At 53.2% G+C, this 15,045-nt stretch overlaps 1 protein-coding gene across 4 annotated transcripts in view; it reads left to right on the top strand.

Moving 5' to 3' along the window:
- Positions 1–15,045, top strand: part of Sh3pxd2a (SH3 and PX domains 2A) — a 197,209-nt gene that overhangs the window by 70,672 nt on the left and 111,492 nt on the right. For all 4 annotated transcript variants that reach the window (XM_003474945.5, XM_003474944.5, XM_063244642.1 and 1 more), the window contains one exon: positions 1,474–1,549. In XM_003474945.5, coding sequence (XP_003474993.1) covers positions 1,474–1,549 — 76 coding nt within the window. The remainder of the gene's footprint in view (positions 1–1,473; positions 1,550–15,045) is intronic.

The raw sequence follows: 15,045 nt of genomic DNA, 5'->3' as shown, positions 1-15,045 counted from the left end.
TGGTCCGAGGTGCCATTGACAGGTTCCTAACTGGTGTCCCTACCTCTTTCCTGGCCCACTTGTCCTACTGCAGCTGGAGGCACCTTTAAAAATTTTTTTTTGGTCTTTTTCCTTTTTATCAGTGCCGGGGATCGAACTCAGGACTGCCTGCTTGCAAGGCAGGTGCTTATGCCGCTGAGCTAAACCTCCAGCCCCATGGAGACACCTTTTTAGAGCAGGCATTGGATCTCAGCTCTTCTGTGCAAATCACGAACAAACCCTGAGTCTCCACAGCCTCCGGAGCCTCTGTGGCAGGGCCCATCCCTCCTCTCAGATCTCAGATGCCTTGTTCCCTCTGCTCTCACACCAGGCTGGCTGTACTTCCTCTTGCTCCTTCCTGGAATGTTCTTTTTCCAGAGTGGTCTGGGTCCCTGGTTTCTGCAGGTTTCTGCTGAATTGCAATCTTCCTTCATACCCTGGAAAGTAACCCCTGTATTACTCCAATGTCTTACCCTACCTCATTTCTCTTATCTCCCCTGACATATGACATTTGTTTCCTGTGTGCCTCCCTCCAGAGGGCGGAGACTTTGCCTCTTTAATGCCCAGTGCTGTAAGTAGGTGCTCATTGAATATTTGAAACCCTGGTAGGATACGTGGCCATCAGATACCATGTGGTGGGTCCTCCGTGTTCTCCCAGGGAGGTACCTAAGGCCCACCTGTTTGCTCAGCTGGGGAAGGAGGACTAGGTCCTGGCTCCAGCCACTCGGCCACAGCTCCCACCTAGACACTGTGGAAGCTCAACCACAGGCACATGGGGGCCCTGGCCCTGTCTCTCCTGTCTCCTGTGCCTCCTGTATGTTTTTCCAGTTCAGAGAATTTCAGCCCAGAGTAATGGAGAAAAAACACAGTTGCTGCAAGGCCCTGGAAACCCTTCCAGTGGGCCTGTCCCTGGGAAAACAGCAGTGATCTTAGGGTGGGAAGGCAGGAAGAGGAGGGGTCTTCTAGCAGTGGGGGATAAGGATAGATTTGGTTTTGCAATTAAAATAAGGTCTGCATGGGTTTCCCAGAGCAGTACTGGGAGGTGGATGGTGTGAAGTCTTAGCTGAGGTCTTCCTCGTCCTAGCCCTGGAGAGTTTAGAAGGGCTGGCAGCTAAGGCTTCACCCCCGTATAAAGTGTGAACTCCATCGGGCTGAAGAAGCATCCACACATGCCTGCCTGGACTGAAGGCCTGGTGGCCCATGGCCCAGTCTCCCACAGGTGCCTCTTGATGCCTCCCCCTTCCTGAGAGGTGCAGATGCCCCCTTTGATGTGCAGAGAGCCCTACCCTCCTCTCTCTCATGCCCCATGTGGTTGGTTAATTGTCTGTGAAATGAGGGATTTCAAGCATCACTCATCCATGTGATCAAAATGGGCAGCGCCGAAGGGTGGGGAAGGGATGCCAGAGGCTGTTCTGATCTTCTGAATCCCTTCTTTCTGTCTGCCTGGCTCTGCAGATGCAGCTTCTGGATAAGTTCCCTATCGAAGGAGGCCAGAAGGACCCCAAACAAAGGATCATCCCCTTCCTCCCAGGTAAGCTCAGGTGGAAGGTGACCTGGAGAAGGGAGCTCCTTTGGCTAAGTAGAGACCAGCTGCTAAACCAAGAGCTGCCTATTAGCTATCGCCCAAAGGATCCGGAGGCCACTGTCCTCTAAGCAGCTTCTCCTGCCATCCCAGGACTGGCTTTGCTGGGCCCTGGTTCCACTGTCTCCCATTAAGAACCTCAAATCAAGCACACTCCCAGGGCCTGAGTTCCCACAGGTCTCATGCCACCATTTGCAAGCTTATGTAGCATGCTTGTGAACTGGCAGAGACAGGATTGGAACCCAGCTCTGTCTGGCCGTAACAGGGCACCACTTTGGACCCTGTTTCAAGCAGTCAGTTATGTTGTGTAATTTGAAGGAAAATGTCTCGGGTATGTCATGACCTGCTATTACTACATCTCAAGTTGGTGCAGAGATCGGCGGTGTAATTACAGAGTGCTGCTTTATTTGTTAGGATGATGTTCAGACCTTCCCAGTGAAATGTGTCACTATGTCCCCTGAGGGATGACGGCCGTGTGGTGCAGAGGATAAGCAACTGCCCATAGGAGTGGCAGAGCTGAGGCAGGAACTCGGATTTCCTGCCCCACACCTGGGCTTTGCCCAGAGCCACTGGGACAAAGCAGTCTCCTGGCTGTCCTGGTAACCTACCCTGCCCGAGCCAAGGGCCTGGCTAGTTCCTTGGGCATGCTGCCCTGCATGGTATGATTTCCTCTGGGTTAACTCCGGATCAGACCCCACAGGCAGACCCACAGATTGAAAGTCATCTGTCAGACTGCTCCCCTGCACACCCCACCAGCTCACAGCCAGAACCTACTTGTGGCTTGAAAGCAGAACTGGCCGAGAGAGTTTAATGTGCTGGTGCCCTGGGCAGAGCACTGATTTAGTAATCCTCCTTAGAAGCAGCAGAAAGCAGGTGCGAGCTTGGCCTGTCTAAGAGTCTTATCCTAAAGCTGGAAAGAGTTCATTAGCAACCAGAAGAGCATCTGTACCCCACAGCCACAGCAAGACCAGAACCAGGCATCGAGGGCACAAGAGTCTCGACCCTGGCCTCCTCCGTGGGGCAGAGCATGGCTTCTCTGTTCCCGGCCTCCACATTGCTCTGGGGGAGGCTTTGTGCTTTGCTTGGGTTTTCACTGAGTCTTGAGGGAATTGGGAATGTCCAGCATCCAGGGCTGCAGTAACCTGAGGTATCCCTCTGACATAATCTGGACATGGGCATCCTGGAGGGGACTTGGGGAGGAGGTTGGAATGGTACTCAGTGAATCTGTCCACCCATGAGTCCATAGCTGAATGTGATACTGGGGAGTGAAGGCTGGTTGGAGGAGTGGGTCACTGCAGGTGTGGCTGGAAGGAGATATCCTTCCTTCCTCCCAGGGTCACTCTCTGCTTCCTGTCTGCTCTGTCATGAGCTCTTTCTCCTCTGCCATGCTGCCCTGCCTCGGAGTCAGCTGACTATGGACTGAAACCTCCAAACACTGTGAGCCAAATAAACCTCTTCCCCCTGAGAGCAGTGAGTGTTGGGTATTATATCCCAGCAGTGAGAAAATATTATGGCTTGTGTCTGGATGTCCCCCAAAGCCTCATGCAGTCATAAGTGGGGCTCTTTCAGAAGTGGCTGGATCTAGAGTGTGTGATTGATTCATGGTACAATGTTAGGATCAAAGCTGTGTGATTACTAAATCAGTCTATGGACTGGTTTGGCACCATCCTAATCCAAGTATACATTATAAGGGACAGAAAGAGGTTTGTCTTGCCTCTTGCTTGCTTTGCTCCCTTTTTCCATGAACTGTTTCTCCTCTGTGATGCCCCTCTGCCATGTGCAACCCTGCCTAGGAGCCAGGCAATTATAAAACCTCTGCAAACTGTGAGCCAAATAAACCTTTCCTCCTTTAATTTTGGGTGTCAGGTGTTTTGTCTCAGCCACAAGAGAAAAGTAACTGAGACAAAAAATAACAAAGACACATGCCTAGCATTTTATAGCACACAATCACATATAGTTGTATTTGAGCTGAGTAAGATTATTGCCCCCATTTTACTGACTAGGAAACTGAGGCTAAGGGATGCTGATAGACTTGCTCAAAGCAATACAGCCAGGAAGTAGAGCCAGCACCCGGACTCTTGGTTCCGACTTCTGGGCTAGGGCTGCCCTCCACATTGGCTGTCCCAGGGCACGAGTCTTCCACTGCAGTGTCACTGAGAACATAGTTTTCTCCCAGAGGCAGGCAGGAGGGTTAAAGCAGCCATGTGAAGCCCTTGGCATAGCGCCTGTGACACAGCCAGTGCTTGACAAAGGGTAGCTGTTAACAGAGAAAGTCACCTGCTCACCTCACTCCCACCTGCTGGGCAAGGGCGAGCACATTCCTCCCTGTGAATGTGCCCACGCACACAAGGGGTTGTTGCGAGGAATGAGACCTACTCAGCCCCAGGCCCCAAAAGGAGATGGCTCCCTTTTCCTGGCTTTGCTTCCTGTTCGCTGGCTGACTCTCCAGGCCTCAGAGTGGGCACTGCTGGAGCCGTCAGAGCTCTCATGCCCCCACCCCTGGCTCCCTCCTGGCAGCGGCCTCAGCCCCTTCCTCCTTCACTCACTCCACACTCTACACCTTGAGCGGGAAGAAAAAGGACGGAAGCAAAACAACTCAGCATAATCAGAGCGAGGCTCAGAAGAGCCGAGGGGGTGTGCAGAAACCCGTCCCACCCTAAACCCAGGGAGACCCCTAAAGGAGGGCAGCATGACATAGCCATCTGGGCAGAGCTCGAGCCAAGCGAACTTCGGAGAGGCCATTTTCTTGTGTAGAAGGGCAGGGTGGATGGAGTGATAGGGCAGAGATGCGAGGTCACTTACCCTGGACTCACCCTGATGCCTGAGGGCTCTGCAGGGTGGATGGACCGCACACTGACCCATCTAGGGACACAGTCACTCAGTGTTGGCCCCATGGGGTGCAGAGTGTGAGCAAAAGGTCCTCTAGTGGCTGAGGCCATGCGTCTGGGAAGGGAGGCAGCTGGGAGCTATGGGAAGCCAGTACCCACAGATACTGCCCCGGCACCTGCGGTGTCACCTGAGCTACCTGTGTCTACCTCTCTGCCTTTGGGGACAGCTCTGAGATCACCTGCCAATCCCCCATGGCATCAGGGACTCTGCTAAACCTACAGAGTGGAAATACTTGTACCACCTGGGTCCAGCGTAGCAGGCGGCCCTGGGGACAGCTCCTGCCTCAGCTGGAATCTCAGCACAAGGGAAACCCACAGGAAGGAAGCAGAGAGCATGCATTATTTCCAGATGGGTCTCGGTTTTAATTCCAGAGTGCACGTCCATGATGAGCCTTTCTGCTGCCTGGGAGAGTCTGGAAATACTCGTAGCATAATCCCACTTCCTTCTCTGGCCAGACTGGCTACCAGCTCACAGCTGGGGCCCTACAGACATCTCTGGCTGGTGCTGGTGATAGAGAAAGCAGCAGAACTGAGAGGAGAGGGGAAACCTGTGGCCTGCTTATGTACTTTCTCAGCTGCCAGGCAAATTCTGGCAGAAAATCCTACATAGGAACTGGAGCAGGATCTAGACACGGGCTCGAGAGATGTCTGTGGGTGTGGCCCATGCTCAGGTCGAGCTGTGGGCTTAAAAATGGGGAGTTCCCAGTTTTCACCTGTGGCCAGTGGAGGGTCCTTCCCCAGAGCAAGAGACCCCAGACAGTGCCCACTGGCTCTTGGGCAACAGACAGCATGTAGTGCGTGGCACTGGGGTAGGGGGTAGGGCTTGAGGTGTCTGTGAGCAGCCCCGACAAGGTGGTAGTGAGAGAACCAGTACAATTACTGGCATCTGCATGCCAATCAAGCCCTGGTGGACCCTTGGAGGGTCCTTAGAGGACCTCCTCTCTGTTTGCACCAGCGTTAGAGCCTGCTTTTCACACCCTGGGTTGAAGACTGCCGGCTCCAGCAGCCTCGGAGGCCCCAGGGTCAGTGAGGAGTGAGGAGAAGTTATGGCGCGGTGTGGGAAGCATGATTCTCAAGTAAAGCTTCCTCGCCACGCAGGCTGAAGCTGCTTCGGAGTGGGGCCTGCACGTGCTGGAGTAATGGTGTCTGCAGGGAGAATTCGAGGGGCCCCTGAAGGCCTCATCTCCAAACCCCACATTACAGGAGGGTGGGGGAGATACGCTGTCTTTGGCAGACCTTTGTGGCCCCTTTGAGACAAGACCCTTGTTCACTTCTCTCCCTTTCCTGCCATAGGGTTGGACACATGGCCAGTGCTGTGTTAGGCTGTCAGTCAGTTTCTGTCACATTGCAGACACCTTTCCTTGAGCTCCTGGTGTATTCCTGGCTATGCGCTGCCACTCCACACACCTTTGTTCCAGGCTCGCTGCAGGGCATTGTGGGTGTTCCAGAGAGAAATCAGACATTCCCCACCCTCCTTTAGCCACGTTCTCCTGCCCTACCCTGTCTCTCTCCTTGCCCGACGATTGCTGCAGCCCCTGTAACTTGGCTGCGTCTTTGCCACTCCTCCCTTGCCTCTGATTCATTGCCAGTTAGGGGCCTGAGATCAGGCACCACAGTCCCACCCTCTGGTGTCACCATGGCCTCTCGAATCCGGAGAGCCCCGTGTGGCATGGGGAGGTGGCCTGACCCTCACAGAGATGCAGGTGACTTGGGAGGCTGTCTCACTTCACTGAGTAGCTGAGGTCATGAGGACTGAGTAGTTTACTTTTTTTTTTTTTTTTTTTTTGCAGTTAAACAATTGAATGTGTTATTGTTTTAATAACTTTTTATTTTGAAATGATTATAGACTCACAGATGTTAGCAAAATACTAGACATGCTACATTCCTCCCTTCCAGTTTCTCCACTAGGCAGCAGGGTGGGTGGCATTGTTCCCATTGTGAGGAGAGGGTCAGTCCCCAGAGTGGCAGCATCTTGTGTAATTTATGGTGTGTTAGGCCAACCAGGAGATCGATACTGATACTGCCGTAGCTCGGTTAGTGAGAGTACAGGTCCACGGATGTGACCTTTGTGTTACCAGGGTGGAGAGTGCATTCAACAAGCAGGCCCCTGCAGCTTGCCAGCTGCAGGCCCAGACTGTGGCTGAGAAGCTTGCAGCCCAGGCCGGACTTGGCTTTTCTACCTCCAACAGGAAAGCAAGAATGGGTGAAGTTTGTTGACCATGCAGGTGCTCTCTGAAACTTTCAGTACGAATTTGGCTGTTCAGCACAAGTTACCTGTCTTTTAGCGGCCCTGAGTTGTATTCTGTTGATTGCATATATTTTTAAAATATAAGGGCGCTCCTAATTTTCTGGAAATGGGAGAGATGTAGTTTGGAGATCAGACAGTTACCCTGACCCCACGCATCAGGGATGGGAGTAGCGCTGTTCAAGATCAGTGAAGGGGCTCGGATTTTGCCCTATGTGTAGGTCGCTTCAGTTGACGCAGCATGCTTTCATGGCTGCACAGAAAGCGTAAGCGCCCTGGGTCTGAGACAAAAGGATTTTAGAAGGCTGTTTTCATTAGTGCATATTGGTTTTACAGATTAAAGAGCTCCCTTTGATAGATTTGTACATGCACGTTATGTGCTGGAACCTTTTTACTTCCCATCATCCCCTACCCCCTCTCCCTAGCTCCCTCGTCTCCACATCCCCTGATAGCCCCACTTCTTCTCCAGGCAGAAGATTTTATTGCAGCATGGTGGCCAACATGAGCAGTGGCACATTTGCATGGATACCCTGGCCTCTTGAGTTCCATGGTGGTGATGGGATGGGTTCAGATGAACGCCTGCAGAGCGCAGGTTGCATTAGAAGAGAGGAACCCAGATCTTAGGGAGCCCAGAGCTTTTATCAGGGCCAAGAAACAAACCTGCTATTCTACTTCAGAGGGGCACACTTCCCTTGCCCAGGCTGTTTACAAACCTGCTGTTTGCCCTCGGGCCAGGCTCTTCCCTGTCTCCTAAGGCCTTCTGCTGTGCCAACACCATGGAAACACCGGAAACCTGGGGCGGAGTGTCTTACCCGTGTATCTGGTGCCTTCTGGGACTGCTTGCTTTGGGGAAGTGAAGAAGAGGCAGACATGAACTTCTTTCGGATATTGGGCCAAGGGTGGTGGGGTCAGCAGCCTCTGAGGACAGCCTACTGTTTACATGGAACTTTCTGCCTTGTTTTAAAAGACCATTGTGGAAAATCCATCTCCTGTTGCCCATCCTGGGATTGGAGTCCATTTCCTGTGTATCTCGAGTTTGCTGGCCCGAGGAGGCTCCCCAGGAGGAAATGGTCATTATGTAGTGAAGTAGACGAGTGTGCAGCCGCTAATGCAAAAAGCGAACAACTGCAGCCAGGCCCAGGGGAAGCTCAGAAGCCAGGCGGTGGGGCAGAATGGCCACTCACTCCTCGAAAGCCATGTAGAGTGCTCTCCCACACAAGCCTGCTGGGTCTCTGTGCTGAATGGCATTGGGCCTCTGGGCTTCCTGAAAGGGTCCCTGCTCCCTGCTGACCCCAGCTAAGTTAGCCCCACTTCAAGCCGTAGGTATTCCTGGGTTGGTGAGTCATGCAGCCTCGAGGATGCTTAAGTGCAGCAGTGTACCTGTCACCATAGTCAAGGTGGGCCACCAGCCTGCAGACATCCTAGTGACCTTTCTGGTGCAGAGAGGTGTAATTTTAGACAGCCGGCATGCTTGCTTCTTTTTCCTGGCTCCTCTTTTGCATAGTGGCCCCTTAAAGAAGAGGCAGCACAGGGCCACAGTGCAGGAAGCACCTGCAAACTGCACACACCTCCAGGGCCTTCTCCCAGGCCTCTCTGGGCCTTCCCCTCCTGCCCTTGGGGCCCTGCACAGCAGATCCGATGTTTGTTCAGCCCTGAAGGAAGCAAGGGGAAGGGAGGGCTTCAGCCAGGGCTGTCTGTGGTGTTCAGGGGGAGAACAGTAGGTGTTTCTGCTGTCCCACCTGCACCAGCCTAAGAATGCCCTTCCCAGAAGTCCTGGGAGCAGAGGGGACCACAGAATCCCAGGGCAACGCGTGGGGACTGCAGTCCTCAGGGAGAAGGACCAGGAAGTTCCTGGGCTCCACTGCTAACCTGTGATGGCAGAAAAAGACAAGCCTATTGTGTGCTGGAGAAACTGGTAGCACCAGGGTTGTCCAAAGGCCGGCAAGATGCAAGGCTGGCACACTTCCCCTGCAGCCTGCCCGGGAAGCACCGCGTCTCCCCTGGCTAAAATTACAGCTCCCACCCTAAAAGTCCACTCTCCTGCTCAGGAGTCTGGAGCTTGCTGTCAGCTTTGAGCGCTGTACTGAAGAGCTGCCCTCAGTTGTTCCTGCCACACGTGTACATCGTGTGCCTACCATGTGCTGTGGGCACTAATGATGTGGCTTAGAACAAGGCCACCAGGTCACTGTGCTCGGGAAAGTTACCTTCCGTGGGGGGAGGAACCCAGGAAGCAGGCAGAGGAGCAACTTCTGGGGTGATGAGGTGTGAAAGGAGAATAATAGAGTTGTGTGGCAAATGGGGTGGCTCAGGACATCTGAAATTCTAGGGCCAGGAAAAGCCTCTTTGCAGAGGTGAACTCTGACCTGAGCCAGGCAGAGGAAGATCAGGGACCAGGGCTACTAGGCTAAGAGGACAGCAAGGATGGTGACCTGAGTAGGACCAAGGATGCTTGGAAAGGACCACAAGAATATGTGGAGTCAGGGGGAGGAAACTGGGCAGACAGGAGCTGGCACCCAGAAGCTTTGAGGCAGGGCCATACAGCAGTGCCACCATGAAGAGAGGGAGCCAGCTGCACACATAGGTGTGCAAACCGTGCAGCCTGGCCCAGTCGCTTTCCCACAGCCACCAGGGTCCCTGGCCTTTTGTGTCCCTGGGCTGATCCTGCTTTGACACTGTGTTCCCAACAGTGAATGCTTGGAGGGCGCCAAGCGGGCTGCAGAGGAAGAGGCTGTCTCTCCATGGTGACTTTGTATGGGACTCTCTCAAGCTTCCTTCTCTCTGCCCGGGCCTATGCTGCCTCAGCCCTGGTGGCCACATTTCAGCCCAGCTTCGCTTCTCTCTGGCTGCTCCTTCCATGCCTAAAACTTAAAGCACTCAGGAGTCATTGAGTGATCACTGACCTGAGCAGAAAGGTGGTCAGGGGGCCATGCTGTGCTGGACGGACCTCATGGTCTCATGACAGGGTCCCTGGCCTCAGAGGCTTCTGGCTGCAGAGCTCCTGGCTCTCAGTGGCATGAAGTTCCGTAGGAGGCAGCCACATAGGGGCTCTTCTTAACCCTGAAAGTGCACGTGGGGCAGCCCTTAGCCTTTCCTCCACCTCATCTCCGGATTTTAGGACCAGGAAAAGAGCCGCCATGAATGTGCTTTCCTTGTCTAGAGATACTTCCTGAATTAGCCTCCCGAAGTCCCGCCTGCCCTGAGCCCTCAGCCCTGCACGGAGTCTCTCCATGAGGCATCTTCCCCTAGCAGCCCTGCTCTGAGCGAAATGCACATCTCATCTTCTGCCCCCACTGCCATGGAACTTAAAGCAGGAAACATGCCTTGGCCTGGGACTCCAGGGTCCTGGGTTCTAGTCTTCCCTCCTCTAATCTCTGTGGCAGATAATTAAGGCAGTTCAAGTAGAGCAGCTAGAGAGTGCTGTGATGCTGGCAAAGCATGTGGAGAGTACAGGCTTGGCTCCAGTCTCTATGATGTTTCTGACCTTCTCCACCTGTTCCTTCCCCTGGAAATAAGTTGTTTCCTTCCCCCGTGCCTAATGTCCTGTTACAAGGTCAAACTCTTTAACTTTGTGCTTAGAGAAGACGGTTACATGCCGGCGTCCCTGGGAGGGATAGTGTCAGCAAATTTACCCTCCAGTGTAGATGGCTAATGACAGTTCTGAGCCCGGTGTCTGGTAGAGGGGAAACAACAGAAGGACATAGAGGCAGCAGAAGGCCTGTGAGAAGCCCAGGAGCCCAGGCATGTGTGAGTGTGCAATGCAGAGCCAGGCAGGGCACAAGCTGGGCGTGGGCCTTAGTCAGCTTTTTGTTACTGCAACAAAACACCTAGAAGAACAATTCAAAGAAGAAAGGTATATTTTAGTTTATGCTTTCGGAGGTTGCAGTCCATGGTCTGCTGGCTCCATTGCTTTTAGCCTGTGCTGAGGCAGCAGTGACACAGTGGAAAGGCCCGGCAGGGGCTGGGGAACAGCTCCCCATGGCAGCTAGGGAGCAGAGAAGGTAGGAGAGCCTGAGACCTCATGAATGCAGTCAGGCTGTGAATGCCTCAGTGGGTTAAGCCTTCAGCACACTGATTTGGTGGGGGGGGGGGGGATTTTGGATCCGACCCTAACAGGGCCAGAGGTCTCCACAGGGCCGGGCGCACAGCTTCTCAGAGGCTCTGCTGATGGGAGAGGAGTTACCTCTGCAATGAGATATGTCAGGCCAGGGGCAGTGTAATCAGGCTCCTGGTTTGAAAGGATACTTGGGGCCCATGTGCATCAGGTAGGAGCCAGCTGGAGCCAGGCAAGGCCTGTGAGAGGAAGGTGGCTTGGTCTAGGCTGGCAGTGGCACGGGGGAGGCTGGAAGACCTTCAGTGTATCTTCCGGGAGCATGGGGGTTGGGGTTTGGGGAGGTGAGGAGAGTTGAGAGTGACAGTGCCCACAGGTCTGTCGGGAGGATCCAGCCCTCACAGCGCCGCTCCCCCTATTGCTCCGGGAGCTCTAGCCCTGGCGGTGAAGAGCAGGGCTTCCTCTTTCCCCCCTGAGATAGCCATGGCCTTGAGAGCACATAGAGGGTGGTCTGTGGTGCAGCCTCCTGGCCCAAGAGCCCCCCAACATGAGAAACTCTGGTTTCTGGGTCTAGGCTTGGTTGGGGGCAATGGAGGCAAAACTCTGATGCCCATGGAAAGGGAGTTTGTCACCTCCCTCTCGGGAGTGAGGGACCCTGGTGACAAGTCTCTAGTGTGCCTGCTTGACCTCCTCTGCTCTCCAAGACTGGACCCAGGCCCTGAGACAGAGCCCAGCCAGAGCTCTTTCTGGCAGGGCCGAAGCGGCCCTCGGAGCCCCCTCCCATCTGAATTGAAGTATCCAGGTCTACTGGCACCAAGCAGCACCTCCTTCCCCACCCATCCCTGATGTCCTGGACTGACATCCATGGAGGAGGCATAGGACGCCACAGTGCCCAGCCTCTGGACCACACACGGCCTGAGGGTCCTGGTGTGGCCTGAGGACACAGTCTGTTTGCCTGAATATCCCCTCAGAGGGGAAGCCAGTGGGGAGAGCAGGCAGGGCTGGCAGGCCTGGCCCGTCTGCCCCTCGGGGGCAGCGGGGCTGGGCAGCACTCCACAGGCCTTGGCAGCGAAGGTGAGAGAAGAGGCTGATCTGTTTCTCCCAGGCCAGAACTCAAGGTGCCAGATTTACTGTGGTGAAAATGGACTTGGAAAGACCTCAGGGAGAACAAGCAGGGACGGGAGGGTTCCTTCCCTCTCTGAGCAGAGGTGCCCCGCGCTGGCTTCAGGACCCTACAGATCCAGGCCCCCACCTGGGCTTCCCACTTGGTGCTGTTTGTCTGACTCAGAGCACTGCTATTTCCAGGATGGGCGTGGACAAGTGCTGTACTGTATTTCAGCAGCAGAGGTTCAAATCTCACCTCAGCCTGTTTCTGGCTTGGTGACCCTGGGCCAGTCCTCAGTGTCTCTACGTCTCTGTCCCAGCCTCCTCCAGGAAGCACTTCCTGGGTGGCTGAGACGCCAAGGGAGTGATCAGCAGGGACTCACTGAGTAAACCCTCGCTGCACACGTTGAGTGTTGTCACTGGTGCTGTCACTGTCTCTCTGGGACAATGTGAGTGCAGCCCACCAGAATCCTTTCTAGCAGCAAGGGCCCTCCCCAGGAGCAGGGCTCACGGCCTTGCACATTTGAAGGATCACGATCACCATTTGATCTGCGAGTCAGTGACTTGGGGGTATCATGGAGCTTATCAGAAATGCTGAGTCTTGGCTACACCCTGGCCCTGCAGGTTGCAGTCTGTGTTTTAACAAGAGCCCGTCAGGTGTGAGAAATGCAGCAGAGCTTTTGCTGGTCAGTCTGGTGTCTTGGGGATGTTCTTGGTGTTTGGTTAGGTTTGGCCCAGTCACATAAACCAATAGGCCTGTGCAGACGAATCCATTTCTGACCCCAAACAAAGGTGTAAGGAAAGACAGCTTTCCACAGCTACCCGGTGAGGGCCAGTGCCGTGGCCTCACGTCCTTCCTTACACATGCCCAAGTGTCCACCTGTTCTGTGTCCCATGTCCCATGGAGCAGGGCTGTGACAGCACAGCACCCACCCCCATTCCCAGCCTCAGTGGGAGGAGGCTGAGGCCCAGCCACACTCCTTCACTGGACAGGAGTCAGAACCTTCTCTCTCCATTCCCTTCCGAGGCAGGGTGAAGTCCAAGGTGAGTGAGAGGGTTCAGGCTTGCATTTCAGAAGCCTCTGACTGCACATGGGATAGCCTGGTCCATGCACCTCAGAGACAGCAGAGGCAACATGGCCTGAGAACGTCTGAAGCCAGGGTAACCAGGCATATTGTACATTTGGAGGGGAAGAGAGTTCTTAAGGTGATTCAGACAGAAAGGCTAAGGCAAAATAATAAACTGAGGTTTTAACAGAGTCTTCTTTGCTCACTGTATAAAATAAATACTGTAGTTCCAAGCTCCAAAATCAGGGGCCACAGGGAGAGAGTTGAAGTAATGGAGTAGCTGGCAGTTGGGTGAGCAGGGAACACTCCCAGCCTCTTGTTTCTGGTGTGAAGAGTGAATTTATGATTGTAGTAGTGGGTAGTTGGTGTTGGTGGGGATGGCTTCAGGGAGACCTAGCAGTCTGTGGGACTGTTCTCACTTCATGAAAAGACTTTTTGCTTCCCGAGAGAGTGGAGTGGCTGTGCATAGCATGAACCCAGCAGCCAAGGGGTAACTGGTAGGGGAAAAGATGCAGAGCCTAGAATTTTAACAGATTAAACAATTGGAGATGAGAGAAAAGTTCTGCCTGAGGATTACATCTGGCAAATGCTTCTGCTAGATACCGGGCACAGGATTTCTATGCTTATATTTTCTAATTTAATGATAATAAACCGTTTTACTGATGAAGATTCATAGGCCTAGGAGGGTGTAGGGCTTGCCCCAGACCATTAGCCAGTACAGTACGAAGGCGGTTTCACACACAGGTCCCTCCACTGTCAAGCTCAAGCCAGTGATCACTGGTCCACAGGTCCTGGGGTTCTGGCTGCAAAGTGGCCCTGACTCAGAGGCACATACTACCCAGAAATGTGTCACTTGTACTACGGTGCTTACATTTCTTTAAACTTTACTGTAAGTTTTAAACAATATTTTTAAAAATATATCATTTAGAAGTTGATTTTTTCAGTGCAGCCTCATTCCTGCAATAGTCTTGTCTGGATTAGATTTTCATTACTAAATTCCTGCTTTGAACCCACCTGTCTTTAACTTGCCACCTAGTGGCCAGTGTTGGAATTGCAATAATAGGGAATGAATTTAGAAAGGCTGGCTGGGGAAACCATCTCTAAAGGGAGCGTATGGTGACAGCCCCCCAGACACTGTTTCCCAACCCCTACTCAGCTGGGGCTGAAAATGAAAAAGGAAGGAGCCTGACTTTGCTTTTGTTTTTCTATGTGACAGGAAAGCACAAAAGTTTTCACTTGGGGCACTAAATAGAACCTAAGAACTGTCTCATAGTTTTACCTGTTCATTCCTCAAACTTGGGCAAGGGTTTCTGGGTTTCCCTTCTGTCCTCGGTTACTTTCACTGTGCCGGACAGCACTTCCACAGAGAGATGGGGTGCCGTACATTGCAATGTGTTTCCATTTCTCCATTCCAGTTCCTTGAGTAAAGACAGGTCACGGGTAGTTTCCCCAGCTGAGAAATAAAGGACTGACTTGATCCTATGTGGCTTTTATTATAGTGGCACCATTTTGAGCTCTAACAGCTGTTATGACCAAAGGAATAAATGTCTGGTGATGGAATATTATGCAAAAGAGAAAACATTTCAGGAGAACAGAGATCTTCTAGGCTTTGCTCAGACTGTGGCTGCCTCTGTGTGAGGCCATCTTGTGAGACAGGCCTTCTGTGCAGCCCCGTCTACCCCCGTTTCCTTTGGAAGACGTAGAAAGGCCCTCCTCTTGCCAGTCCAAACCCCCTGCCCCTGAAAGGCTGCACACAGCCAAGACTTTGACCTTCATCTTTGCCCCTGACTTACTTGGTGAAAGAGTTCTTATCTTCCATCTTCTAAGTATTTTGGAGGGGGAGGAAAAAGGTAGGGTTAGCAGGAATTCAATGAAGATATAAATAGAAATTTGATCTATAAGTAATAATGCTCCAAAATATCTGGAGGCAGAAACACCTGCCACGCACACACCAGGAAGGCCAGGACGGTGAGTGGCTTTGGGGTCTCTCAGGACACTTCCAGCTCCTGGTGGAGGTGGGAGAAACCCTGTCTGTGGCAGCCCTGTCTGCTGTCTGCTGCCTCCGCACCCATCACCTGCTAACCTTCTTTGTG

The sequence above is a fragment of the Cavia porcellus genome, unplaced genomic scaffold, assembly GCF_034190915.1.
Source record: "Cavia porcellus strain 051 isolate PalLab524CR breed Dunkin Hartley unplaced genomic scaffold, mCavPor4.1 scaffold_2, whole genome shotgun sequence".
Classification (NCBI taxonomy): Eukaryota; Metazoa; Chordata; class Mammalia; order Rodentia; family Caviidae; genus Cavia; species Cavia porcellus.
This window is presented reverse-complemented; position numbering and strand designations above follow the sequence as displayed.